The following is a 25466-nucleotide window of genomic DNA, read 5'->3' on the forward strand; positions in this document are numbered from 1 at the left end:
TTCAACCATGGAAATAGGCCTCCCAGGAAGCTGCTTGAATGACAAAAGCCACAAAATAAAACCGAAAACAAAACAAAAAACATAAACCAACACCACAACTACGAAAATCTGGGAAACATTTTCCTGACAATGAAAGCCCTAAAAAGCGAAAGAACACTGAAACTTCTTTTAAACAAGTCTTTGTAAACCAATCCGCCTACATCCCTTCCATCCCTGGGAAGGTGCTGACCGGCACCACCCAGTTCTGGAGACTGAGGAACTGGGAAAACGAGACAGTGGTGAGCAAGGTAGACGCTTGAGACCTTCAGCTGGTGATCTCAATCCCTTTAGGAACTTATGTCTGGTTTTAGTAGAATCCCTGACGGGGCTGCCTGATTGAGAGCCCCCTGGGCGCCCTCACGACTTGTCCAGCTCTGCCCATGAGACCCTGCCTCTCTCGGATCGTCCAGTGACCCAGCCGGGACCCCAGCTCTGGGAGGCTGGCTGACAGCCTGTGCTCTGGGAGGACAGGTGTTCTGGCACCAGCGAGAGAGCTCGGAGCAGGCAGATACCCCAAGGCAGGCGAGGGGAGGGCCGTGTGGCGGGCTGTGGAGAGTGTGACACGGAGACGGGGCGCGCGCACTGCTGCCCCACCTGAGGGAGTGACAGCACGCAGTGTCACGGCAGATCAGGAGGGTGACTTGTAATTGTGATGCCCCTGGGGTGTGGCTTCTGGATGGAGGTAACTCAGCAAACAGGTCACATCACAGGCTGCGTGGGTGCTGAGTGAGCTTGGAACAAAGCTGTGTGTCATCGGCGCATCGACGGCATGATGTAACACAGTGTGTGTGTAGCTTCTGAGGGGGGATCCTCATTGCCAAGCAGCCCAACACACACCACCCACACACACACACACACACACACACACCACAAACCCCAGGGCAGGAGGCAGCCCGAAGCGCAGGGCTCGGCTGAGCTGGTTTGGCTTTAAGCCTCGACCCAGGCAGAGTAAAAGGATAGGTTTCCCCCAAATGTCATTGTCGCCCCTTGAGCCAGAATGTAGCACGCTCCCCATGGTGTACCCCCTCCCTATCCCGCTCCCCACATAACCTCTGGTACCTGTGGGCTGCTGTGAAGGTGACCCAGGCTCAAGATCAGACAACCTCATGCCCCCAGAACAAATGGCAAAATGAGACACACAAACTCTAAAATGTCAGAAAGTAACAAAACACATTTACTTCAGAAACGTGAGCTCCCCAGCTCACCAAGGCCGTGTAAAGTCTGCCACGACGTTGCAACCTGGGCTCTGTGGGCTCAGGAAGACTGAGTGGGACAGAGACCAACGGTGGGGCCGGAACAGGGCCCTCGGGGAGCTCCCGGCTCGGGACGCCCAGGTGGCCGGCAGCTCACGATCGCCGCCTGGGCGGAGCTGGCGACAAGGCTGGTCCTGCCCTGGGTCCGGCCCGGGAAGGGGGGTGGCCTTCTCTCCTTGTCCAGGGCCGTCCTCACCAGGGCAGGTGAGGTGGGGAGGGCCCCGGGATGGGCCACAGGCTGCGCCGAGCCAGCGTTCTAACCTTGTGCCACGGATAGGTTCCGGGACAGAGTGGACAAAAAACAGGCGCTCACGGGCTTCTCTGGTGGCGCAGTGGTTGAGAGTCCGCCTGCCGATGCAGGGGACGCGGGTTCGTGCCCCAGTCCGGGAAGATCCCACATGCCGCGGAGCAGCTGGGCCCGTGAGCCATGGCCGCTGAGCCTGCGCGTCCAGAGCCTGTGCTCCGCAACGGGAGAGGCCACAACAGGGAGAGGCCGGCGTACCGCAAAAAAAAAACAAAAAAACAGGCGGTCGCAACCTAAAAACCTATTATCCCATCCTCAGCCACTCAGGGGTCCTGGGGAAGCACCCGCCGGCTGGGGCGCTTCGAGGAAGCAGGCGGCAGGCACCCAGGGGTCCAGCCAGCCCCCGCGGGGAGGTGGGCTGCACCAGGGCTGCATAGGGGATGCGGCTGGGCGGGGTGGGCGGGCCGAGGGTGAGAGAGCGCGGGGGCGGCGGCTCTCCGGGCGGAGTCAGGGCTCCGCAGCCTGCGCAGTCTCCGCGCCCCATCCCCCCGCCCGCAGGGCTAGCGCAGCCGCTGGTAGGAGGGATGGGAGTAGTTGAAGAGCAGGAAGTCCATCCTGTAGAGGCCGTAGAGGCGCTGCTGGTAGAAAGGGCTGATGTCGCGGAAGAGGCGCGCGGCACGGTCGCGCGCGGCGGCCTGGGCCCAGGACGGCGGCTCGGGGAAGCGCAGGCCGGGCGCGCCCACCAGGCTCAGCACAAAGGCCGCGTCCTCCGCCAGCGTCTCGAACTTGCCCACGACGTCGTAGCGCAGGCGGCACGGGTGGCAGAGCGCGTGGGCGCGCTCCCAGTGCTCGTTGAAGGGCCCGTCGCGGCGCGTGCGCGGGTCCAGCAGGTAGGCCAGGAACTCGGCGAAGCGCACGTCGTGGCCGCGGACCAGCGCGTCGGGGTCCGGGCGCGGCCGCAGACGGCGCACGATGCCGGTGCCGAAGCGGCGCTGGAAGGCGGCGCTCCAGGGCCGCTGCAGCTTGTTGCGGTAGGCCGAGGCCAGGCGCTCGAAGGGCTCGCGCACAAACAGGAAGGCCAGGTAGGCGCGCAGGCGCCGGTTGACCTCGGCCGGACTGAAGTCGGCCAGCGAGGGCAGGCGGCCGGGCGCGTGCGCCTCGTGCGCGGGGATGGCGCGCGGGTCTCCTGGGCCGCGGCCGCTCAGCGCCAGCAGCACGCGCTTCCAGTTGGTGCAGGCCACCTTGGGCACGTAGCAGTAGAGCAGGCCGTGCGCGTCGTCCACCAGCACGTGCCGCAGGTCCTCCGGCCGCAGCAGGCGCTGCCGGCGCGTGTGGTGGCTGCAGGCGCGGCGCAGCAGGTCGCGCCGCTGCCGGTGCACCTCGGCCAGCGCGGAGCGCGGGCCCTGCGGGGACAGGATGGGTGTGGGTCAGGGCCGCGTGGGAGACAGGGGGCCTGGATGGGGGGAAATGAATCTACCCGGCCTGAGGCACGTGCAGGATGTGACTGATCGCGTGCACGGCACTCTGGACCCCGAGAGCCGGAGAACGGACGTGCGACGTCAGAGTCAGCCTGGTAAAGAAGTCTGACGTCAGAGCGCCAAGCGCCGGGGCAAACTGAGTATCTGCTCACCGTTCCCTAAAACCGGGGTGGGGTGTAAGACCAGTAGCTTACACAGTAGTAACGTCCGGAGGATGGTGATGAGACCTGTGCCGTACCAGGGGCTGCTGGTCTCAGAGCATCTTGAGACATAAGCAGTGCGTGTCCCGATGGCTTAAATTGGCCTCAGCTAGCTTCTCTGTTGCTTGCAGCCCCATGAATACCAAGACAGGCACTGCTTTCACCATTTTACAGAAGAGAAAACAGCCTCAGAGGAAGTGGGTTGCCTGCAGCTGTCAAGGAGAGAAGCTGGGACTCCACCTCGGGTCCCTCAGGATTCAGAAGCCGGGGCTGTGCCCACCGGTTCGGGACAGAGTCCTACAGCCACAGCCCTCACCCCTGCCAGCCTAGCTGACCCTCAGCCAGGGTCTAGTCCTTACGAGCTCTGTGCCCTTCTCAGGGTCCTTGGCCTTCCTGTGCCAAGGCACAGTGCCATAGGTAAACGGGGATAATGACGCCCCATCGTACAGGATTGCCGCGAGGCCTGCGTGGGCTCCCAGAACTCGAGTGCCCGGTGCACGGTCAGCACTTGTCGATCAGACCGTTTCTCTGCTGTTGTTTGTCCAGCTGCAGGATGCCTTGACATGTAACAGCCACTGGGCCCTCAGGCTGAGAGGGGGCCGAGCCAGCCCCACCAAGGCTTCGTGTTCCCTCAGAAGCCTGCTGAGAGGCTGGCCTGCCCTCCGCTCGCCGTGTGGCCCAGGGCAAGCCTGTCACCCTCGCTGAACCAAGGCCTCCCACCTGCCCCCACCAAGGGCGTGGGTGCCGTGGGCTCAGCCCTCAGGGCTTCGGTGAGCAGCCGCCTTCCCCAGCCCAGTGTGGTCCTTCTCCTCGGCTCCCTATTGCCCTTGCCCCGCTATGGCCCTCGGCCACCGCCACGTACTTGGTGCCCGCATCTGCATCTGCACTGTCCCTCTGCAGGCCCCGTGTCCCTTGCTCAGAGAGGGTCGGTCTCCATCTACACTGCGCCCTCCCGCCAGAGCTCAGGGCAGCCTGGACACAAGTCAGTGCAGGCCGGTGCGGGAAGCCATCAGATGCCATCCCCCCACCGCGGGACCGTCAGCGCCTCAAGGGCAGGGACCCAGGTGACCCGCGGGCGCTCGGTAGCGCTGAGTGTGTCTGCTGGGGTGTGTGTGAGCCGGACGTGTGCTCCCAGTGGGCACAGTGTGTGGTCCCTGCAGGTCCCCCCGTTGGTGAGGGGGCGCCCGCCTGTCTCCCTCTGTCACAGCAGGACTGAGATCGGGGGTCCCTTGGCTGCCACCCGTTGCCGCGGGTGGCACACAGCCCGCTGGTCGTTCTGTCCACCACGTGGAGCAGTGCTGCAGAGAGCGTGGCCTCAGTCCACAGCTGGAGACCCCAGGTCTCAGCCTGCCCCACGATTTGCCCTGCCGCAGCCCAGCATTCCCTCCCGGACAGAGGCTAGCTGTGGCTGCAGCCCCACGGCAGCAGGTCCACGTGGGAGCTCAGGGTTTCCTGTGGCTGGAGGCAGAGAGAGGGACGGGGCGTCTGTCCACCTACCTGGTCCAGGTCGTAGAGCATCTGCAGGGGACTCCTCCTCTTGCCACCAAGCCAGCTGGAGCCCACGGCCCTGTTTTCAAACGCTGGGGGTGCAAGGAGAGGGGCGTTCACTGCTGCACCAGACAGACTGGCCGTGTTCCTGGGGGCTTGGCCAACTCACCTCGGCACGTTGGATTCACCTCTGGGACTCAGTTTCCCGCCTGTGTCCCGCCTGCCTCTGGGGGCACTGACAGGGCCTGTCGTCCACCAGGACAGGGTGCTTGGTGTCACTCCTGCCCCCACATCCTGCCCTCCGGGAATGCCCTGAACCCCCAGCCTCTGCCACCTCCATCTGCCTTCATCTCACGCCCCACCTCTGCCAGCCACCTGCATGGAGCCCTGAGGGTTAGGGCTCAGCAGGCTGGCTGGGTCCAGCCTCCCCTGGCCCCGGGCACAGGCAGACAGAAATGGCTAGGCAGCAGCGGACACGGCACAGCCAAGCTGCCGGCTCTCTGGTGGTGAGCAGGTGACCAGCTCAGGTGACCCACAGGGGACACCTACAGTGGCCTGTACGTCCCCTGCTGGTGTGTGTGTCGCCTCATGGTAAATGCAAGTTTTGCTCTCACCCAGACTGGCAGCCTCCGAGGGCAGGGATGCTCTCTGTCTCATCGCTGCATTCCTCAATCTTCCCGAAACTACCAAACACTCATGTTTTTATTAAATGTGATTATAGTTATTAATAAACTAATAAATTATAATGCAGTCTTTAAAGAATCACCCAAATTGGCAAGTCTCTGGCTAGACTGACCAAGAAAAAATGAAGACGCAAATTACTAACAACGGGAATGAAAGAGGAGACATTAGTAGTGGACCTTACAGAAATAAGAAAGGGTTGAAGAATACAATATAAGCACCTGTACAACGGCAGATTTAACCTATGAAACTGACAATCTAGAAAGACACAACTTTCTGAAACTCAAGGAGAAATAGAAAATCTCAACAGCCATATAACAAGTAAAGAGATGGAATTAGTAATTTTTAAAAATTTCCACAAAAGCCCAGGATCAGATTGCTTCACTGGTGAATTTTACCAAATATTTAAAGAAAAAGTAACACTAATCTCTACCAAACTCTTCAACAAACAAACAAGCAAACAAAACAGAAGAGGAGAGAACACTTCTCAATTCGTTATATGAACCTAGTTTTACCCTGATACCAAAACCAAAGATGTCACACAAAAAAAGAAAACTATATACCAGTATCTCTTACGAATATAGATGCAAAATCTTCAAGGAAGTACTAGCGAACTAGATCCATGAACATGTGAAAAGGGTTATACACCATGACCGATGGAGATTTACTCCAGAAATGCGAGGTTGGTTCAACATAAAAATATCAAGGTAATACACCATGTTAATAGAATAAAGAAAAAACCCCACATGGTCATCAAGAGATGCAGGAAAAACACTGCACAAAATTCAGTGCCGTTTCATGATGGAAACACTAAACAAACTAGGAATCGAAGGGAACTTCGTCAAACTGATAAAGGCCATCTGGGAAAACCCCACAGCTAACACACTTAACGGCCATAAAAAGGAGTGAAGGCTGACACCTGCTACCGTGTGGATGCACCTTGTAACCTGACACTGAGCTAAACAAGCCTCACGGAAGGCGCCAGCCACATTGTTTGACTCCCTCTGTACAAAACGCCCAGGACAGGCAAATGCATAGAGGCAGGAAGTAGATGAGTGGTTTCCAGGGGCTCTGGGTGGGATGGGGGGAGGGGCAGGCAGGCAGGCACTGGGAACATGGGGGGCAGGGCTAGTGGCTAACGTTCTGGGTTTGTACAGCTGTGAGAGTGCACAGCTTTTGAATATGCTAAAAACCACTGTACACTTTAAAAAAGTGAATTTTATGGAATGAGAGTATTATCTCAATAAAAATAAATAGTATTGACCATAAAAAGTAATATATACAACAACGTGTAAGTCTGGTTTACAAATTTAAATACATTCAATGGATACTGAGAAATTATTGAATTCATAATAATGTGGGATATTCATAAGAGGAATGTCTTTAAGAATTCAGGATCATATGAGAAGATAATATATTCATAAAAAGAACGAACGGTTCCAAGATCCTTGGCTTTCAACCAAATGAAGAGTCTTAAAATGCTGCCCGGATTCAAGGCTTTTCCTTAAGATAAGTCTTTGGCAAACAAGCAAACCTGGAAAATCTGATGCACTGATCTGTTGGCCAACTGACCACAAGCAGTGGTTCTCCAGCTTAAGCGTGCACGGGGCCTGTTGAAACACAGGTGGCCTGGGCCTGTACTCAGAGCTTCTGGCCCTCGCAGGTGTGGAGTGGGGCCCGTGAGTCTGTGTTTCTGACAGTGCAAGCGTGCTGTTGCTGCTGGCACGGCAGTGCACGTTGAGAACCGCTGAGCCGGAGCAGTGTCTGGTGGAGGTGGTTGGATGAACCAGTAAATGACAGGCGGACAGGCCGTGCCCCGGCCTCCAGAGCCCTCTGTGTGTACCTGAAGCCCGCTGTCCAGGCCACCTGCCAGGCCTCTGGCAGCCTCAGGGCCCCTCCCCACTCCAGTGTCCCCAGAACAAGGACTGCGCTCTCCTGTGACCAGGGCACGTGGAGGGGTGAGGCCCTCAGGGTCTGCCCGGGTGTTGGGGGTCGTCGGTGGTCCCAAGACTTGAACCTCCGTTTCCTGGCTGCCGGCTGGCAGGGAGGCCCCGGGAGCTGCGGGCACCACACTAGCCCAGCACCTCGCACAGCCCCAGGAGGCGGGGGTCCGCCTCACCACTTTGCCGATGGGAAAGTGGAGCCTCTGAGAGGGGAGGAGCTCCCCTCAGGGTCACGGCTGGGGGTGGAGAAAAGGCTGGTGCCCATCGGGGCCATGCAGAGGAGCAGACCTAGGCCACCTCCACCCCAGAGCCCCACGACTCGGAAGCACGCAGCCTTCCGGAAACACCAAGCGTTGTGTTGGGGCCTCGTGTCCTGGCCAGACCACAGCCTGCAGGAAAGTAGGTCCCATCCCAGACCCCCGGAGCCAGTGGGTGGAGGGCGAGAGGCCCAGAATAGCCGAGGCCAGTGATTACAGGGCTGGGGCGCCCCGCCCACCTCCGCCCCTGCCACTGCACAGAGCAGGAGAGCCGGCGGGCAGGCTGGCCGTAGAGGCGGGTGGAAGGGGAATGCGCTGGTGATCCCTGGCTCCAGCCCCGCCTCCGTGAAGCTGGAGGCCTGGGCTCTGAGGGTAGGGGCTGTCCCCAGAGGGCCACACAGCGGCATCCTGCTACCCCCACTCCCGCCCCTCCACCAGCCTCCAGGTCTCAGGCCTCCCTGCCAAGGGTGCTGTGGAGCAGACAGGCCAGAGGGTTAGATGGGCAGGCCCAGCCTCATGGCCGGGGAGGGGCCTGGGCCAGCCCAGAGCAGCCACAGGCAAAACCGCAGGCGGGCTCTCCTTTGGAAAAGGAAACAAAAATAGGTTATAGAGAGAGAAGGAGAGAGAAGGGGGAGAGGGTGGCGGAAGGAGGGTGGGAGGGACTGAGAGGTGACAGAGACAGAGGCGGCTACACAGGAGGACAGGGACGGAGGCTGGGAGGAGGTGAAACAGACAACAGCAGGATGTCGGAAAGAGCTCAAAGCAAACTAGCTGGGTGTGAAGGGGCGGGAAGCAGAGGGGGTGAGCTGCCCGCAATCTGGGGGCGCCCAGGGTCCAGGCCCGGGAGCCGTGCAGCCCCAGACTCACGAGCAGGCCTGGGTCCCGGCCCAGCGGGCCCAGTGGGCCAGCGTGAGGCCCAGCCTGACAGCCCAGTGCCCGCTGCACGTGGGCTGGAGTGTCCTGGGCGGTACAGGAGCCTGCAGGGAGGCCGGGGAGCCGGGCAGGAGGTGCTGGGTGGGCGAGAGCCTGGCACCGTGCCCTTGCTTTGCTCACTGACACACGTACTCCTGGGGGTAGGAACTATTGTTATCCCCACTTGACAGATGGGGAAACTGAGGCTCAAAGACGTAAAGAAAACTGCTGAGGCCTCACAGCAAGTAAGGGCCTTAAGCAGGCCTGACCCCAGGCCACGGCGTGAGTCCCGTCCTTTACTGCCCTGCCCTCAAGGCCCACCCTGCCCTGCACACTACCCGCCCATCCTCACAGCACCGCAGGCCAGGGGGTGGCACGCCGCACAGGGAAGCCAACAAACGGTCCTTGGCCCGCCCACCCTAAGGACAGGCCCTGCGCAGCCGTACCCGGGCCACTGAGGCTGCACCCGTGGGGGAAGCTGTGCTTGGTGACCCCCTGCCCAGGGAGTAGAGGTTACGACGCGGCTTCTGGTTAATAAGTTCTAGCTGGGTCAGTGTCGCAAGAACAGATGGGCGGGAGTAGCGCTGTCTGGCCCATTCGGTCCCCTCGTGACCTGCAGGCCCGGGGCAGGGATATTCCCTCCAGAGATCAAGCCCTTCACAAGAAAAAAGCAATCCTGCCGCTTTTTTTTTTTTTTTTTTAAGTAGCCACCTCTCCACTTGTATTTAAGATTCAGACTCGACACTGAGCTCCGCAGCGCCCAGAACGGAACCCTGCTTGGTCAGATCACTCCCAGTACAGTTGCGTCCCCTCTGCCCGGGACAATCACAGGGTTTATTCCCACCACCGTATGATGGTATAAAGCCCACGTGGCTTCTCGCTGGCTGAAGGCAAGTCCCAGTTCCTTCCAGGGCCTCTCCAGGTGCAGCCCCACCCTTCCCTGCTCACTCACTCACTTAGCTCCAGCCACACTGCCCTCCTGCTGGTCAGTGGACACATTAGGTGCGTCCCCACCTCAGGAGAAACCTCTACACTTTAGGGTCAATCCTTCTCATTCAGATCTCAGCTCAAATGTCCCACCAGAAAGAGGGCCTCTCCAATGAACAGCCTCCCGTTAATTTATTCACAACACTCATTACTGCTGAGATCGTCTGATTTGTGTGGGCTGATGTCTGGCTGCCTCTCTGGAAGGTCAGCTCTGCAAGGAGGGCACTGTCTTGTTTTCTTATAATCCCTATACCTCAGCTAGTGTCTGCGAGTATTTATTTAAAGACTGATGGCCCCCTTCCTGGCCATGGGGCAATCACCCCAACTCCTAGCCTGTCATTCAAGGCCACTCACCAACCTACAGTACCTTCCTGGCCTCCACTTCACTGCTCCCTCTCCTGAACCCTGAATCCCTTAGCACACCAGGCCATTTCACTCCTCCATGCTTGTCTGTGCCACTCCCTCTGCCTGCAATTCTCTTTCGTTGTTTCCCACCTGGTAAACTCCTATGCAGCCTTCAAAGCCCAACCCAAATACCTCTGCCCTGTACAGTAGAAAGCATAAGCGTTGGGATTTAGACATGGATTTAAATCCTGGCACCCATACTTCCTAGTTGGGTGGCCTTGAGCAAGTCACTTCGTTTCTACTGATCTTAGCGTCTTCCTCTGCAAACGGGGACGACCAGTCCCTACTCTGGAGCCTTCTGTTTTGCCGGCTGACTTTTCCTCTCTGGAGGCCTGGAAGGTGCCTTAGAGCTCTGAACCCTTCGGCAATTCGGGAGAGTGGGCAGCAGTGTGGTGAGCATCTACTGATTGGGCTCCCAGCAGCCACACCCCCTCCTTTTGGTCGCCCACCTGATTCCCCTCCAGACACAAACCTGCTTGTTCCCTCCATGTGGTTCTGATAGGCTCCCCACTCCCGTAGCTGCTGGGTTGGGCATGTTACCAGGTCTGGCCAATCAGAGCATTCCATCCCTTTCTGCCACAGCGATTGGCTCAGAGGTGGGCACCATGTGATCCAATCTAGGCCAATGAGATGCCTCCTTGGGACCCTGGCCGAAACCACGGGTGAAGGCGCTGCCCGCTGGCTGGGGAGCGGGGAATGAGGCCACCACAGAGAAAAGCCAGACCTAGAGATGCAGACGTGGTTCGAGCCGCTGACGGCAGGGCATCTGGCCCAGTGAGTCTGAGACACGGCCCTCTGGGGGCGCCCCGTCTCTGACCCGTCACCTGCTGTGATTCCAGGGCCAGGACAGAAAGGAGTCGGGGGTCCAGTCGGGCACTGGGGCGCCACGGAGCAGGCGTTGAGAGACCTGGCGGGCTGGGGCCTGCGGGGCTCCGGGGGAGGCGGCAGATACAGGGCAGCCGGGGGCAAGCTCGGACGCCTGCCCTGAGGAGCTGCTGCTGAGGCCTTAGGGGCCCTGTCCTCACTGACCCCCCAGCCCTGGCACGTTGGCTCACCAGGAGTCACTGGGCGTTTCTGCATTTATTCTGCATGGGACCAAATCCTGGTGTCTCATTAGAAACGGTGGCTGCCTACGGGGCCCTACACTGCACGACTGCAAGGGCTCCGAGACCGTCGTGGACCGTTGTCCCCTCGGCCTGGGTCCCCAGGTGCTGCTGTGCCCGAGAAGGCAGCGGACGGACAGCGGGGACAGAGCCAGCGTCCCCACCCGAGCCTCCCGGGTCCTTCCCCCTGGAGCCCCTCCAGGAAGGCTGTTGGGGGAGAAGGTCCCTGTTACCCCACATCACGCTCGGACCTCGGCCAGGAAGCGGGGCCCTAAGGGATGGGATATGCCCCAGAGGACAAGGAGGGCAGCAGTCCAGCCCAGAAGGGGGGGGGGGGCAGGCCCCCTGGGAACAAGCCCCCACACACACACCCAGGGTCCCCTAGAAGTGGGCAGAGCCCCAGCCTGGCTCTGAGAGAAACACCCCTGATCGCCAACCTCAGGAAAGGTGCTCAACCCTGTGAACCCGGAAGGGGATGGAGGTCAGGACGGGGTGGGGTAGGGCGGGCTGCAGCACCTCCCAGCAAGGCCCCTGTGGACCAGCAGGGGTGGGGAGCTAAAGCAGCAGCATCACGGCTCCCCCTGGGTGTGCCTCTGGGGACAGAGGGGACAGACTGCAGATCTGGGTTTTTGAACCAAACCCTGGGAGGGCAGGTTGTCAGCAAGTTCTGTCCCCAGCCCAGATTGACGCCGGCACAAGCAAATACGTGGTCAAGGGCATCACACAGAAGCAGTCACCCCACCAGGTAAGCCACAGGGGAAGCCAAGGGTGGGCGGGCAGGGGGGACAGTGGGCCTGTCAGTGGGGCTGGGGCAAGGGTAGGGCGCTGACGGCAGCAGTGCCCCAGGCAGCTGCCCCACCTCCTCTGGCATCTTGCTCATCCCCAGAACCCTGGCCACTAGGTCAGCATCGGCCTGACAGGCACCAGTTGGGCTGCTCCAGACCTCCCCACTAGAAAAGGGGCAGCGGAGCCCGCTTCGGGGGTCTCCGGCCCACCTTGTGGCAACTTCTGCTGCTTTGGAGACTCACCTGCCTGGAGGAGGGGGCTGCAGTCCCTCCTGGGCCCTGGAGCCCTATCCTCCTGCCACAAGCCACGTGCTCCACCCCCTTCCAACTCGGGCTACACTGCCGGGACACACTCGGAGATGCCGCAGGCCCACCATTAGCACAGCCTCACTGGCTCCTGGGGTCAGGGGCTTCAGCTCAGGACTTGGGGGCAGAAGAGCCAGCAGGGTAGGCTGGCTTGATTAGCCCTTGCTTGTCCAGGCCACCCTCACAGCTCTGATGGCTGGCAGCAGGCCATGGGGAAAGGTCTGAGAGTGCAGAAGGGAACAGAGAGGGGCTCTGGGAAGGCCCCTCCCCGCCTGGGGGCGCTGGAAGCAGGGTTGCAGAAGGGTCTGCCAGGCCGGACGCAGTGAGGCCCGCCTGCTGGGGGAGAGGGTCATGGCCAAGGGTATTCATGAGGCAGGTTCGGCTGAGGTGGGGAACGGCCTGAGCAAAGGCTAGGAAGGGGGCACGGGAGGCACCCTCCTACCCTGCAGGAGAGGGAGGAGGTCAGAAGGAAGAAAGTGCAGGCCCTCTCTCCCCCCACACCCGAGCCTGAGCCCTGGGGGCCAGGAGCCACTGTGCCCTGCCCGGCCCTAGGTCCTGGTAAACATTTGTCCAAGAAAGAGTGGGTGGCCAGTGTCATGACCGCAGACACTAGGACTACAGCCCACGCGGTGCGGGGGGACGCTCGGCTCAGCTAGGGCATGGGAACCCCCTCCCCAGGAGGCAGGAGCACCACCCCCATGGCCCCCCAGCTCTCAGAACTGGTCAGGGGACGGAAAGACTGACTGCAGCTCCCTCCCGTGGGCCTGGGGAGGCGGCCAGGTCTGGGCAGCTGTGTCCAGACATGGAGGGGACGGTGTGAAGAGCAGGGTGACTGGGCAGAGCCCTGGGGAGCACCGAGGAGGCCTCCCAAGCCCAGCTCTCCTGGACCCCAGCCCAGAGGCAGTCACAGAGGTTTGAGGTGAGGAGAAGGGAGCCCCTCACCCCAGGATGCAGGGGGCACCAGGCCACCCATGTGACCTCTGGCTTGATGAAGAGGCTGGGAGCCACTTCGCTCCCATTTAACTGCACTTCCCCAGAGACCCTGTAAGGAGGAACTCGAGCAGCCCATTTTATAGATGGGAGTACTGAGGCCCTGGGCAGGGGGGTGGGGATAGGTCACCCAGATCCAGCCAGGTGGGTACATGCTGCCCCCAAAGTCTCCTCAGCCTCATCTCTTGAGCCACCCTGACCCCACACTCCCATGGTCCCCTCCCACCTGGGGACACGGTTACTTCCTCCCTGGACCCCCTCTGCAAGGCTCCAAAGGCGTGATTCCAAGGATTCTTGCAGAGCCCACGGGGGGTGGGGGAGGAGATACAGATTCCCCCAACACACACTCTCACATTCACTCAGCTCACACCAGGAAAAGGCAAACAGAGCAGAGGTCAGAACGGGCCTCTGGCTGGGCACCTCCAGCCCCAGGCCGCCCACGGGCCCCTCGGCCTCTCCCGTGAGTGAAGACTCAGCACATGCCCGGCTCGGGGCTGGAAATCCGCACGGCGGTCATGACTGGCTGCCTGTTTCCCCCACCGGACCACGAGGTGGGTGCTCAGGACCCTAGTCCTTCCCGGTGCGAACTTAAGGCGGAGCAGGCGCGCCAGGGCGCAGCGCGGTGCGCGGAGGGGCCACCTCCGGACCCGCCGTGTCAAGCCCGCCGCCCTTGCGCGGCCGCGGACCCGGAGGGGTTTCCGGGCGCTAAGCGGAGTGAGCGCGAGGCAAAGGAGGCAAACTTTCCGGGTGGGCCTAATGCCCTCCGCCGCCCACCACTCACCTGGTCCCTGGGCCCCGGCTGGGAGGCCCGACTGTCACCTCTCACCTCCCCGGGCCTTGGGAGACCCACTCCCGAGGGGACAAGACCCTTGCGGGGAGCCGGGACAAGGGCGGGGCGTTTAGAGCCTTTCTGAGCCCGCCCGCCCCAGTGCCCCAGCCCGGGAGGAAACCGTAGGTGCCCCCGCCCGGTCGGGGGTCCGGCCGCTGGTGGGGCGGCCCTGGGGCCGGCGGGCACTCACCCGGGCGCAGGAGCAGGAGCGCGGCGCCCAGACACGCGGCCACCAGCGCGCGCCGCCGCCACAAGCGCCTCCCCATGCTTGCCCGGCGCGCGCTGCTGTCCGCGGGGTCCGGCCCGGCCCGCACCCGAAGCCGGCCTCCCGCCCCGCCCCGCCCCTGGACCCGCCCACGGACGAGTCCTCGGACCAGGACCCGAAGCCCGCCCCAGGGCAACTCGCCCCAGGCCCTCCCGCTGACCCGCCGACGGACGAGTCCTCGGACCGGACCTGAAACCCGACCCCCAACCCACCCCAGGGCCGCCCAGGGACTGGTCCTCGCTCCTGGATCCGGACCAGGGACCGCTTCGGGACCCTCCCGGCGGCGCGCACCACTGCTCTCGGCGCGGGGGCGGGGGCGAGGGCTCTGCTCGCCAGGGGCGGGGTGGGGGGGGGGGCGAGGCGGCGACTGCTGGGGACCAGGCAGGTGGGCGAGGCGGATCGGTGGACCAGTCTGCCCGGCCCCCACCCAGTTCAGCGGGGCAGCCGAGCAGTGGTCCAGGGCGCGAAGGGTGGAGACTGGGTGGAGGGAGCCCTGTCGCCGGCGCGGCTCTGTCCTCTTCCGCTCGTCCGGGGGCGCCATCCTCTACCCGAGGCCGAGAAGCCTTGTCACATTGGCGGATGAGCGGGGCGGGGGAGCACGGTGTCCCGTTGCCTTTTTGCTGCGTTACGTACCAGGGGTCCAGGGGCTGGCTTGGGGCACTAGCCGCCTATACGTGACTCCCCCGGAACCCCCCTTCCCGGAATCAGGCCCAAGGGTGTCTCTTTCTCCTCCCAAGCCCACCCTGTAGCCTTGTTTTTACACGGTGGTCTGTGTGCTGGTGTGTGTGCTTGAGCCAACACTGAACAGTGTGAGTGTGTGGGAAAGGCTGCGTTTCTGAACTGCTTTTGAAGAATCTGGTGATTCCAACCCTGGTGGTGCCACTTACGTGCTGTGTGAGATCAAGAAAGTGGCCTAACCTCTCTGTGCCCCAGTTCCCTTTGCAGTGGGATAGTACTAGGACACACCTCATCATGTTGTGGGAACTAAATGAGACACAGGAGATGTTTGGCACGGCGTCTGGCACTCAATGAGTGCCATCTAAGTACTTGACGTTGATGATTATTTTATTTTTACAGTTACTGTCTGTTTCTGGCAGGTGACTCTGGTTTCTGTTAAGGTGCTGATATAAAAATTCGTTCCCGTTATGTGTAAGTTTTAAAGGTCTATTTAAAGGAGAATATTAAATAAATAATAGTTCTGCTGTCTTAAAGATATGGCTCCAAATGCTATGATAGGTCTCAAATGGCAGAGGGGCAGGAAACAGTTCACAGACAAACCAGAAGCTCCTTATTATGACTTTCCAGACAAACGGGACAGAGAGCCTTGGCGAGCATCCAGTTCACGCCCAGGATGGCCTGCGGGCAGGGCTGCTGCTGCTCTGGGCCCAGGACCTGGATTCCCGGTTATCTACACCCCCAGCCGGCCCCCAATCTCCCCTACACCTGCATTGGGACCAGCGTTCTCTGTAGGGTCCCAGCCCCTGGCGTCCTTAGGAAGGAGTCTCGGTCCCTGTGCTGCCACCTGGTGGCCAAAGTTGAGGACAACATCTCAGCCCATTCCCATCCGGGAAAGTCCCTGGAGGCCCCTGGGGGCCCAGTGTTGCGTCCTGGGGTGGGAGGGTGAGCACGCCTCGCCAGAGGCCCAGGGCCTTGGCAGCTCCCCTGAGAAGACGCCAGCTGCGGCCTCTGCCCTCTCACGGGAGTTCGCATGCATTCAATCCCTCGTTCAACACGCACTGGGTACCCATTGGGTGCTGAGGCCCTAGGGGAGAACAGGACAGGGCGCTCTCTGCCCTCGTGGGCTACAGTATGGATGGGGGAGGGCATAGGAAAAGGGGCGAACATGTGCGATCACGGCAGGTGGTAAACGTGCTATGAAGAAAATAAGGGTGGGGCAGAGGGAGGTGTGCAGGGCCAGCCTCGGAGGTGCCAGCAGCAGAGGTGGCAAGCTGCAGAAGGAACAGCCCTTGCGGAGGCCCTGAGGCGCCCTGCTAGTAGCTGTTGCCCTCAAATTTAGGCGTTAAACATTTCAATTTCGCTCACAATTTAGTGGGTGAGGAATTGGGGAAGGGGCTCCGGTGGGTGCTTTTCACTGGGGATCTCACGCTACCGTGTCAGACGGCAGCTGGGACTGGTCGTCTGGAGGCCGGCCCAGGCTGGCCGACCCGACGGCTCCGTCACAGCTGGGCAGACACCGCAGCACTCGCACTCCTCACACCCCAAGTGGGGTCTGGCTCCGGGGGTTGCTCCCACAGAGCCTCAGGCTGCCTCCTGTTGCTTCCCCGGGAACCGCTAGGGCCGCCCCAGCCTCACTCAGAGAAGCACCCAAGCAGGGATCCGCCGGCATGTTTAAAACCACCAAGGGCGTAAAGATGCACATGCTCCTTGAACGGGAAGCAGCAAGGGGGCTCTGAGGTGGACAAGGCGGAGCAGATAGGGCGTCCACGTCCCCAGCCCGTCGTGGGCCACGGTGTGGGCTGTTCTAACTGCCCCGCTGCCGATGGACTACAGGTTGGCGGGAGGAGGGGGGAAGGCGGGAGGCTGGGCCGACTCTGGGAGAGGTGAGGGGTGTGGACCAGGCTGCGGTGGTCTCAGGGCCCCGGCTATACTTTGAAAGTAGAGGGGTCAGAGGTCAGGGTGCCTCAGAGAAGCCACCCAGGGCGGCAGAGTGGCTGGAGGGGAAGCAGGCACTAGGTTGATGGGCCAAGGGACAGAGGTCCTGCCTGGCTCGAGAAGGCCTGATGGGCCTGCTGGTGACACGGCAGAGATTGGGGCCCGGTGTGGCCTGCGTGGTGGTACCAGGCGGGCAGGGCTGGGCTTTCGGTGCTGGTCGCCAGGTGCTAGGAAGAGAGGCTGGCCAGGACAGGAGTAGCAGCTGGGAGTGACGGGAGGGGAGACTGAGGCAGGCACTCGACGCTGAAGAGGACAGGCCACGACCAGCACCAGGAGCCCAAGGCCTGAGGCCCAGGGAGGCACATGCTGAGGGCCTGCCTGCCTTTCTTTACTCCTTGTTAGTTTTACATTTTATTTATTTGGTTTGTCCATGGAGCAAAATTCAAAAACTCCACAGTTCTCTTGAATTGAAGTGAAATTCAGGTACCATAAAATTACTCATTGAAAAGTGTACAATTTAGTGCCCTGACAATGTGGAAAGCACCAGTCTTACAGGGAAGGGTCTCCTTTCCTCCTGCTCTCTCCCAGCTCCTTGTGGATGCTTCAGAGGCAGCTCACGCCCACGTGTACGCGTTTTCTTTGCTTTCTGCGCCGTTACATTGCTCTGCTCCTTGCTTTTTTAATAGTGGCAACAATTAGAAAAATGACATGTTACCCGGCGCTGATTCTGTGCAGGTGCTGTTCTAAGACCTTCACGTGTGTTACCTCGTTTAATACTCAGACAGATCCCATGAGGTAGCTACTGTTACTGGTTTCATTTTACAGACCGGGAAACTGAGGCACAGAGAGGCTAAGGAACTGACCCAAGGACCTACAGCTCATGAGTGGTATAGCCGGATTCCACTTACCTGTCTGCCATATTTAACATCTGTGAGATCCCAGTGCTTTTAAATAGCTTTTAGGGTGTTTAAAAATTAAACTGTTTATTTGGGGATCCTTGTAGATTCACGTGCAGTTGTAAGAAATAATAAGAGAGACCCGGGTGCCCTGTTCCCCCGTGGTAGCGTCCTGCTGTCTGTAGCCCGAGGTCACAACCAGGACACGGATACAGTCCCCCCTTTGGTTCAGGACAGCGGAAAATGTTTTTAATTGGTTGCAAACATTTAAAAACGAGATTTCACAAAAAGTGTTAGATTTGTGGCTTCTCTTGAGGCCTCGCCCAGAAGCAAATCCTGAGTGGAGGTCTCGGTACAGCCTGTCTGTTGGGGGCATGGGATGGGGATACCCGCGGGGCAGCTCAGCCCACTCCTGCCAGGGGCTCCCCAGAGCTGCTGCCTCCACCCATGCCCTGCTGGGGCGAGGGCGCTGGGGTATTGGCCCACTGCTGTTGCTGGCGGGGAGCTGCTCCCCAGCAGATGGGGAGGGGGCTGGCAATTCTCCAGCCCTTCCAGCCCCCCTCTGAGCGGGAGGTGCAGGTACCGGCTGCTGGCGGTCACAGCTGCGTGACCTGCAGGCCCAGGCAGGGGCCTGTCCCCAGTGCCCGTAGTGGTGCCGGGCCAGGACACTGCCCGGTCCCTGATGTTGGAGAGAGCGTTGGATGGACGGCTGCGAGCCTGCGTGCGTGTCTGCTGCTCACCCGCCGAGGCAGCCTCCCCGCCACCTGGACACAAGAGTACGCTCGCTGCCCGGCCGGAGATCTGGGAGGCCGAGGGGCGGCTGGAGCCAGACCCCTCGGCTCCAGGGGCCCAGATCCCAGCTCCACCAGGACTAGCTGTGTGGCCTTGGGCAGTTTCCACACCTATGAAACGGGACAGGGTGCCCCGGATGACGTGCGGTGCTCCGAGGAGTAAACACCCGGAGGCGTCAGCCGTCCTGCTCTCGTGCCAAGTGCAGGCCCCACGCCGGGCACTCACCTGGTGGCTGCGCGCCTCCCACCCCTTGCGTGGGGCCGCAGGGCTGGCCCGCAGCTGAGCTGGGTCCACAGCCAGGTGTGCTGCCTCCCCGGGCCCCCGGGATTCTAGCGGCCCCTGGGCCTCAGCCACCCCACCCGGAGTGCGGGGCGAAGAAGCAGCACCTTCCCACAGGGCGCTCGTGGGATGGGGCTCGCTGAGAGCCTGGGAAGGAGTGGGGCGGCCCGCACCTCAGTGGGGGCTGAGGAGGGTGTGGCTCCCCCTGGCCGGGCTCCCGCCACCCCTGTCACCCAGGGGGCAGGGAGGAGGGATACGAGGGCCACCACACTCTGTGCCGGGCCAGTGTCACGGGCCCCCCATCATCAAGACACAAACCCCACGTCGCCTGCCTGGTGTAACTCCCCCAGGAGACAAACCCGAACACGAGAGCGCTCCCCGTGCTGTGTCCTAGAAGACACACCCCTCAGGGCCAGCACCCCACTAAAAGGACAAAGGAACCCTCACCCAGGCGTCCCTGGCACGGGGCCTGCCTCTCCCAGGACACCGCCCCCAGGTCAACACTGCGGGCCGCCAGCCTGGGGCCGTGACCCTACGACCTCCGACCTACGCACGGCTCCTTCCGGAGGCCCGGGGGCCAATGAGGGGCTGGAGGGGGTGGGCCTGGAGCCAGAGGACCTCGCCCAGCCGGACCTCGACTGCCCAGTCCCTCCGCGGCCCACGCAGAGTGGGCCTCCGCCTCGCGTCTGCGAGACATGTCCCGCCTCCAGGCGCTGTGCTCCGGCCTGCCCTTGCGGCCCCTCCCAGAGAACCGGGGACGCCGGGCCGGGGTGCCCCACGCCCCGGTCAGGACCCCCGGCCTCAGCCCCGCTGAGGAGCAGGTAAGAGGCGGGGCCCCCTCCTGCAGGGCCGTTTGCCCTCTGGGTGGACCGGCTGGGCAGTGCCCACGTCCTGCTCTGAGCCGTGTGTGCCAGACTGCTTCACACCCAATATCCCTCATTCTTTGCCCGGCGGCCGCCCTGGGGTGTAGGACTCCGGCCCCCATTTACTGATGGGCAGGGACCCTGGGGCTCACGATCACCCAGCCAGAAAGCGGGGACCTGTGGCCGCCTCCAGCCCAGGAAGGCGAAGTGAGCGCAGGAGCCGGACTGCAAGTCCCGCCCCGGCTTCCGGAGCCTGAGCCACCAGGTGCCCCCCTCCTGGCCATGACACACAGGTGTGCGCAGGTGGCTGGAATGAGGCCGAAAAAGAGCTTTCTCCTGTTTTCCTTTACTGAGGATGGCTTGACAACTTCAGGAACCCTGGGGGAAAGTAGCAAATACAAGTGAGCGCAGAGATTAAAAGAGGGGTCCCGCCACCCGGACAGAGGCTGGCGCCCTCCTGGGGCGGCCGTGGGAGGGGGGGCACAGGGCGTGCAAACTGGAGGGGCTGCCGGGGGACCAGGCAGACTTTAGAGTTTCCACCCTGGTCACCTTCCTGCTGGGCGCCAATGCCTCGACCTTTGGCGTGGGGACCCAGAGGGCTCTGCCGCCTGCGCATCCCAGGGGACACCCTGATGGGCGGTGATGGGATCAGCTGAAGGGCGCGGGCCCTTGGAGTGGGGTGGCATGCGGTCTGGGGAGTCTGAGCTGTGGAAGGGGCTGAATCTTCGGTGTGGGTGCCCGGGGCATGGGGAGCCTGCAGCCTGCTGGTCCTGGGGGCCAAGGAGAAAGAGGCGTATGGCTCTGTGCCCCTCCCCCTTCCTGCTGCTGTTTGGTCTTTGACCCGGGTTCTGCTGCAATTCCCTGGGCGGTAGGAGGCCACTCCGGGGGCTCCTGGTCGGGGCTGGTCACCAGAGAGACCAAGCCGTGGTTGCACGTTGGAACTTTCACCGTGAGGGGCCAGGAATGGAGTTAATGATCCATCATGCCTATGCCTACCAAATCCCCCAGCTACAGGGTTGGCAGTGTCTGCGTTTGTGAACACGTGGAGATGCGGGGGGGCGCCTGCCCCTTCCCCTGCCCCCGCCGAGGGTTGCTGCTCACCTGTACCCTTCATCACATCCTTTGTTATGTAATAAACTGGCGAACGTGTTCCCCTGAGTTCTGTGAGCCATTCTGGCGAATTATTAAACCTGAGGAGGGGCGTGGGCTCCCCATTTCTAGCTGGTTGGTCAGGAGCACAGGCGACAATGGGGCGTGTAATTGGCATCTGAAGCGGGGCCGTCTCGTGGGGCTGAGCCCTTAGCCTGTGGGTGGGCTCTGGGCGGACTGTGGTCCACAGTGTCCCGGCTGGACTGAAGTGTAGGACGCCAGCCGGGTCGGAGGAGCGGTGGGTGTTGGAGGGCCCACGCGTCCACTCCCCGCCGGGACCTGCGAGAGGACACGAGAGCTCCTCCTGGACAGGCCCAGACCCAGGGACGGCTTCCTCAGCGGCCGGCTTTACGCTTTCCTGTGGCTGGTTTTCTGTTTTATTTAAACGTCCCTTTGAATTTTGACATAAGCTTTTAAAGGTAGTTTTAAGAGATAAGTCAAATATTATAACGTTTCCTAATCTTTTGGTGTCTCCTTCCAGACACTTTCTATGTGCGCACAAGGTGTGTGTGTCCATCCTTCTTAAAAGCATAAGTGGAAGTTTTCCATACAGGCTGGTTTCTTTTGAGGCTGTTCCTTGTTGGTGCGTTTGGAGCTGCCCCATTGTTTGAACTGTTGTTGTTTTTCGTGGTTTGGATGAACGAAAACATGCTCCACTCTTTGTTCTTCTTTAAGTGGATTTCTGTTGAAACGCAGAGGATGGTCTGGCTGTCGCGTTTCAGTCACTGTGGGACTGTAGTGCAGAGGGAGGGTCTCGTCACATCCTGTTAGAAACGTCCTCGGCATCCCCGCTCCCCCATGTGCAGCTTCTCTTACAGATATTTCCCCAAAGCGTGCCCCACCCTCAGGGGCTGTGCTGGACCTGAGATCCCAGGTCTGAAGACCTCCCACCACTGCTGACCATAATCCTCAGCTTCTTGAGCGTGGGGTTCTGTGGGGCTCACTTCTGGGTCTTCAGCGATGCCAGAGCTGTTTGTTGAATGAGTGAACAAGACCATGTGCTAAGCGCCCGAACCAACACCCTCCAAGAGTTCAGTGGGCAGGAGAAACCTAGGAAAGCTTCTTGGAGGAGGTGGTCTTGGCACCAGGGGCAACGTTCCCAGACTTGGACATCTGAGAGGCGAGGCATCTGGGACAGAAGGAGGCGGTGAGCGGAGATGCAGAGACGGGCCTGTGCAAAGCAGGCTGGGGTGGACGAGGCCCCACGTTGGCCCAGGCTGGGTGCCGACCTCAAGAGCCAGGCCCAGCCTGACTACTGGGGGTCCTGGATGCCCACCAGTGTGCGCTGTGTCAGAAGCCCATGAAGGTCTCGGAGCAGGAGTGTGAGTTGCTGCTTGGCGTGCTGCCCACAGAGAGCGAGGGCTGGTGCAGAGCTCCTACGGGGGCCGGTGGACAGGGGCCCGGCGTGGAGGCCATGAGTGTGCAGACGGTCGTCCGGGCAGCTGGGCCCCCAGTAGCCCATGTGTGCCGGGTGCCGGGTGAGCAGCCCTGTGAGGTGGGGGCCATCTGCTCCTTTTACAGAAGAGGAGGCTGAAGTTCAGAGAGGTGAGGTGTGCCGGCTGGAAAAGACAGGGCAGGGATTCTCCCCTCAGAGCCTCCTGAAGCGCCAGCCCTGCTGCATCATTTTCCAGCCTCCAGAGGCGCCTGTGTTCCTGGGCTCCTGGGCCCATCCTCTGTCTTCAAAGCTGACAGCAAATCCCTCTTTCTTACTCTGAGCCTCCCCTCTCCTCTCAGAAGGACGCTCGTAATTACTAGGGCTGACCTGGATGGGCAGGATCATCTCACATCTCAAAATCCTTCCGTCATCACATCTGCAAAGTCTCTTTTGCCATGTAACATGACATATTCCCGGGGAATAGGGTGTGGACATCGTTGGGGGCCATAATTCTGTCCCCCATCCCATCAGGCACCCAGAATTCTCCAGCCCAATGGCTGAACACGGGACTTTTATGAAATAATCCCATGATCCTAAGGGTACAGGCCACTGAGCTTGTCCGCTTCTTATGCCTTTGAGGTCAAGGTCGGGGAGATGGAGGTCTCTGGAATTCTGTCCAGTTTATGTGCCTTAGATGCTTCTGATTTTGCCAGTAAGAGCCCACTGGTAACTGCATTCTATGATTAACAGGCCACAATCTCACCTGTGAAAATCCACGTGCTACACAGCAGACCCTCCGGGGCAGACTTGCCGTGGAGCTGAGGCGGTAGCACTGCGGCATGAGCGCCAGCTGACCCCGGGGGTGAATCCCCAAGTATGGCCCCCACGGGCTCTTCCTGGCAGCATTTGAAGTAAACTGAAGACCTTTTAACAAGGAAGCTGCAAAGCTGGGGAGGGGGGGAAGCAAGAAATGGCCCAGGCTCCGGCTTGGGTGTCTTTACAGGGACAGGAGGGCACAGCGCTGCGCTGTGTGCCGGGCCGTGCGTGTTATCTCGTTAGTCCTTCCAGCGACACGGCCAAGCTGGCGCCCCGAGAGATGCAGAAGCAGGCGGGCGGCCTCCCGGGCTGGTCCAGCCGGTGCTTAGCAGGGCCCGGTAGGCAGCTGTGCCTGCCTTTCCGAGCTCATTGGGAAACCGTCCCGCCTCTCCACCTGGCCTGTCCTCATGGGGCCTCCTCTGCTGAGACTGCCTCTCATCCCCCCGGGGGGAAGGTCACACGCCTGTCCGAATTGCATTTTCTCGTCCTGACCCCAAGAACTGCCCCCATTCAGAGCTTGGGGTATTGAATCCAGGCCAGCAGAGCTGCTGCTTTAATTTTTTCACTCAAGGAATAGTCACTGCAGGCCTGTTACGTAAATTCAGACACAGAAGATAAAGCTATTGAACAAAAGTGTAACAGAAGACAACTTTGCTGAACTAGTAGAAATGTGAAATTTCAGATACAAAGACAGTTTATCGTTGAAAGAACCAAAAGAAACCCCAACGTACAATAGTCCACGTGAAGACATATCCAGGCTAGTTTTGTGAATTTCAGGGATAAAGAGAAATTCAGCGAATCCTGAGATGGAAATTGTCCACAGGGAGCAATAGCCCAGCAGCTGGGAAGTGGGCTTAGGGGCTCGGAACCAGTATTCGTTAGAAAATGAAATAAAAGAAGCTCCAGTTGGGTAGGATGTATTAGGGCCCGTGTAGTAAGGTCACGCCTCCCGTGGAGTGTGTGTGTGTGACACGTTGCTTCTGAAACTTTTCTGTAAATGTTCAGTTTCTCTTGGCAAGCTCTGATTGGAAGCTGTACACTGATAGAAAAAGCCACCCAACCGCTGCGTCGAGGTGTACCATGGACCCCAGAGGCCCAGGCCGAGGCGACGGGCACGACCCTGAAGGGCCCAGCCCTCCTGAGCTCTGGCGCACGCCTAGCCCTGCCTGCCCTTGAAGCCGTGTCCCTGGCCTTCTGCAGCATGCCCTCCCCACGCCGGCCTCTTCCCCTCCCGCCCTGCTGCTGTGCGTGGCTCTCTCGTGCCTCCCCGGGGGTCCCGGACCAGCGGCAGCAGCTGGGATCCCGTCAGAAACGTGAGTCAGAGACGCTGCGGGCGGGCCCAGCCCTCCGATGCACCTGACCCTCTGCGCGATTCTCAAGTCCGCTGGAGTCTGAGCACCGCCTGTGGACGTATTTCTAGCCGCCTTTCGATTTTTCCAAGAGAGCAGGGATTACGTGCTTTATTCCACGTGGACCTTAGAGAGGGACTCGCTGTGCAAACCTTGTCAAGTCCCCGTCACTCCTGAGCTGGAGTTTCCCTCGTTGCCCTTCTTGCCCTCGGCTTTCTCCTGCACCGCCCTCCGCCTCCTCTCTCCTCCCACCCCATGTGCCCCCAGGCCCCCAGTGACACCCTTGTCGCGCGGTGCTGGACCTCGGGGCACACGGGGCAGGCTGTCCTCCTGGTCGGGTCCTGGCTCTCTGTCTCCTGGGCTGGCCCTGCGCCCTGCCTGCCCACGTGCTGGTGTCCTCAGGGCCCAGGCCGGGGCTATAGCTCTTCTCCCGTCACCTCTGCCCACCCGTCTTCTCTGAGGCTCACACTGCCTCCCCCTCAGTGGCCGTGTGTCGAATGAATGCGTTCACACCGGCCCCTCATCACACCCCCAAAGCAGTTCGTTCTCCAGGGTCAGCTGGTTGAAGGCGTGGCCTCGACGTCCGCCCTGACACAGGGTCGTCACCCCGCGCCCCCAGCCGCAGGCTCCTGCCGGGTGGTGGGAGGGGGAGCGCTGTGAAGGGTCCGCCGGGACCCTGGCCCTGCTTGAGCTCAGCGAGACTGATGGGAGGCAAGGAGCCAATGGTGAAGCATCCGTAGACGCAGAGCCTGTGGGAGAGAAGCATGGGGGTGCTGAGAGTCAAGACCGCACGGTCAAGGCGGGCCCCAAGGATGGGCGTCTGGACTGGGGCTTCGAGGAGGGGGCTCCCAGGGAGGCAGCTGGCACGGGGGCTGGGGCAGCGGGAAGGGAAGGGGCCGGACAGGAGCACGAGGGCCGCCTGGAGAAGGCTGACGGGGGCAGGAGTCGGGCCGCTCTCCACGGTGTGCGATGAGAAGCCTTAGACACTTCTTCCTGCTCTTGGGCCCCTGACCCCGGCTCCAGGCACTGCCCCGGGCCTCCCGGAGCTGTGTGCCGCCCGAGGCTACCGGCCACGCTGGGTGCTGCTCCGCACTTGCACAAAGAGCCTCCGGCCCTGGCTTGTCAGCCTGCCCTCCCCCTGAGTCTGCGCGTGCCGCTGTAGCCACGGG

At 60.9% G+C, this 25466-nt stretch overlaps 2 protein-coding genes across 3 annotated transcripts in view; one reads left to right on the forward strand and one right to left on the reverse strand.

The window, feature by feature from the left end:
* Nucleotides 1–899: 899 nt before the first annotated feature.
* On the reverse strand, nt 900–14287 carry CHST13 (carbohydrate sulfotransferase 13). Its single transcript, XM_089919846.1, is given in 6 exon segments — nt 900–2939; nt 4712–4951; nt 4953–4996; nt 12094–12109; nt 12261–12277; nt 14091–14287. Coding segments are annotated over 6 exon segments (1236 nt in total). The 5' UTR covers nt 14167–14287; the 3' UTR covers nt 900–2096.
* A 5111-nt stretch (nt 14288–19398) lies between these two features.
* UROC1 (urocanate hydratase 1) overlaps nt 19399–25466 on the forward strand; it is a 32032-nt gene continuing 25964 nt past the window's right edge. For both annotated transcript variants that reach the window (XM_089919847.1, XM_022562536.2), the window contains exon 1: nt 19399–19566. In XM_089919847.1, the coding sequence (XP_089775973.1) occupies nt 19441–19566 (126 nt within the window). In that variant the 5' untranslated portion in view covers nt 19399–19440. The remainder of the gene's footprint in view (nt 19567–25466) is intronic.

This window comes from Delphinapterus leucas, chromosome 10 (genome assembly GCF_059928025.1).
Source record: "Delphinapterus leucas isolate spDelLeu-1000000601 "Yukka" chromosome 10, BTC_Dleu_Yukka2, whole genome shotgun sequence".
Taxonomy (NCBI): Eukaryota; Metazoa; Chordata; class Mammalia; order Artiodactyla; family Monodontidae; genus Delphinapterus; species Delphinapterus leucas.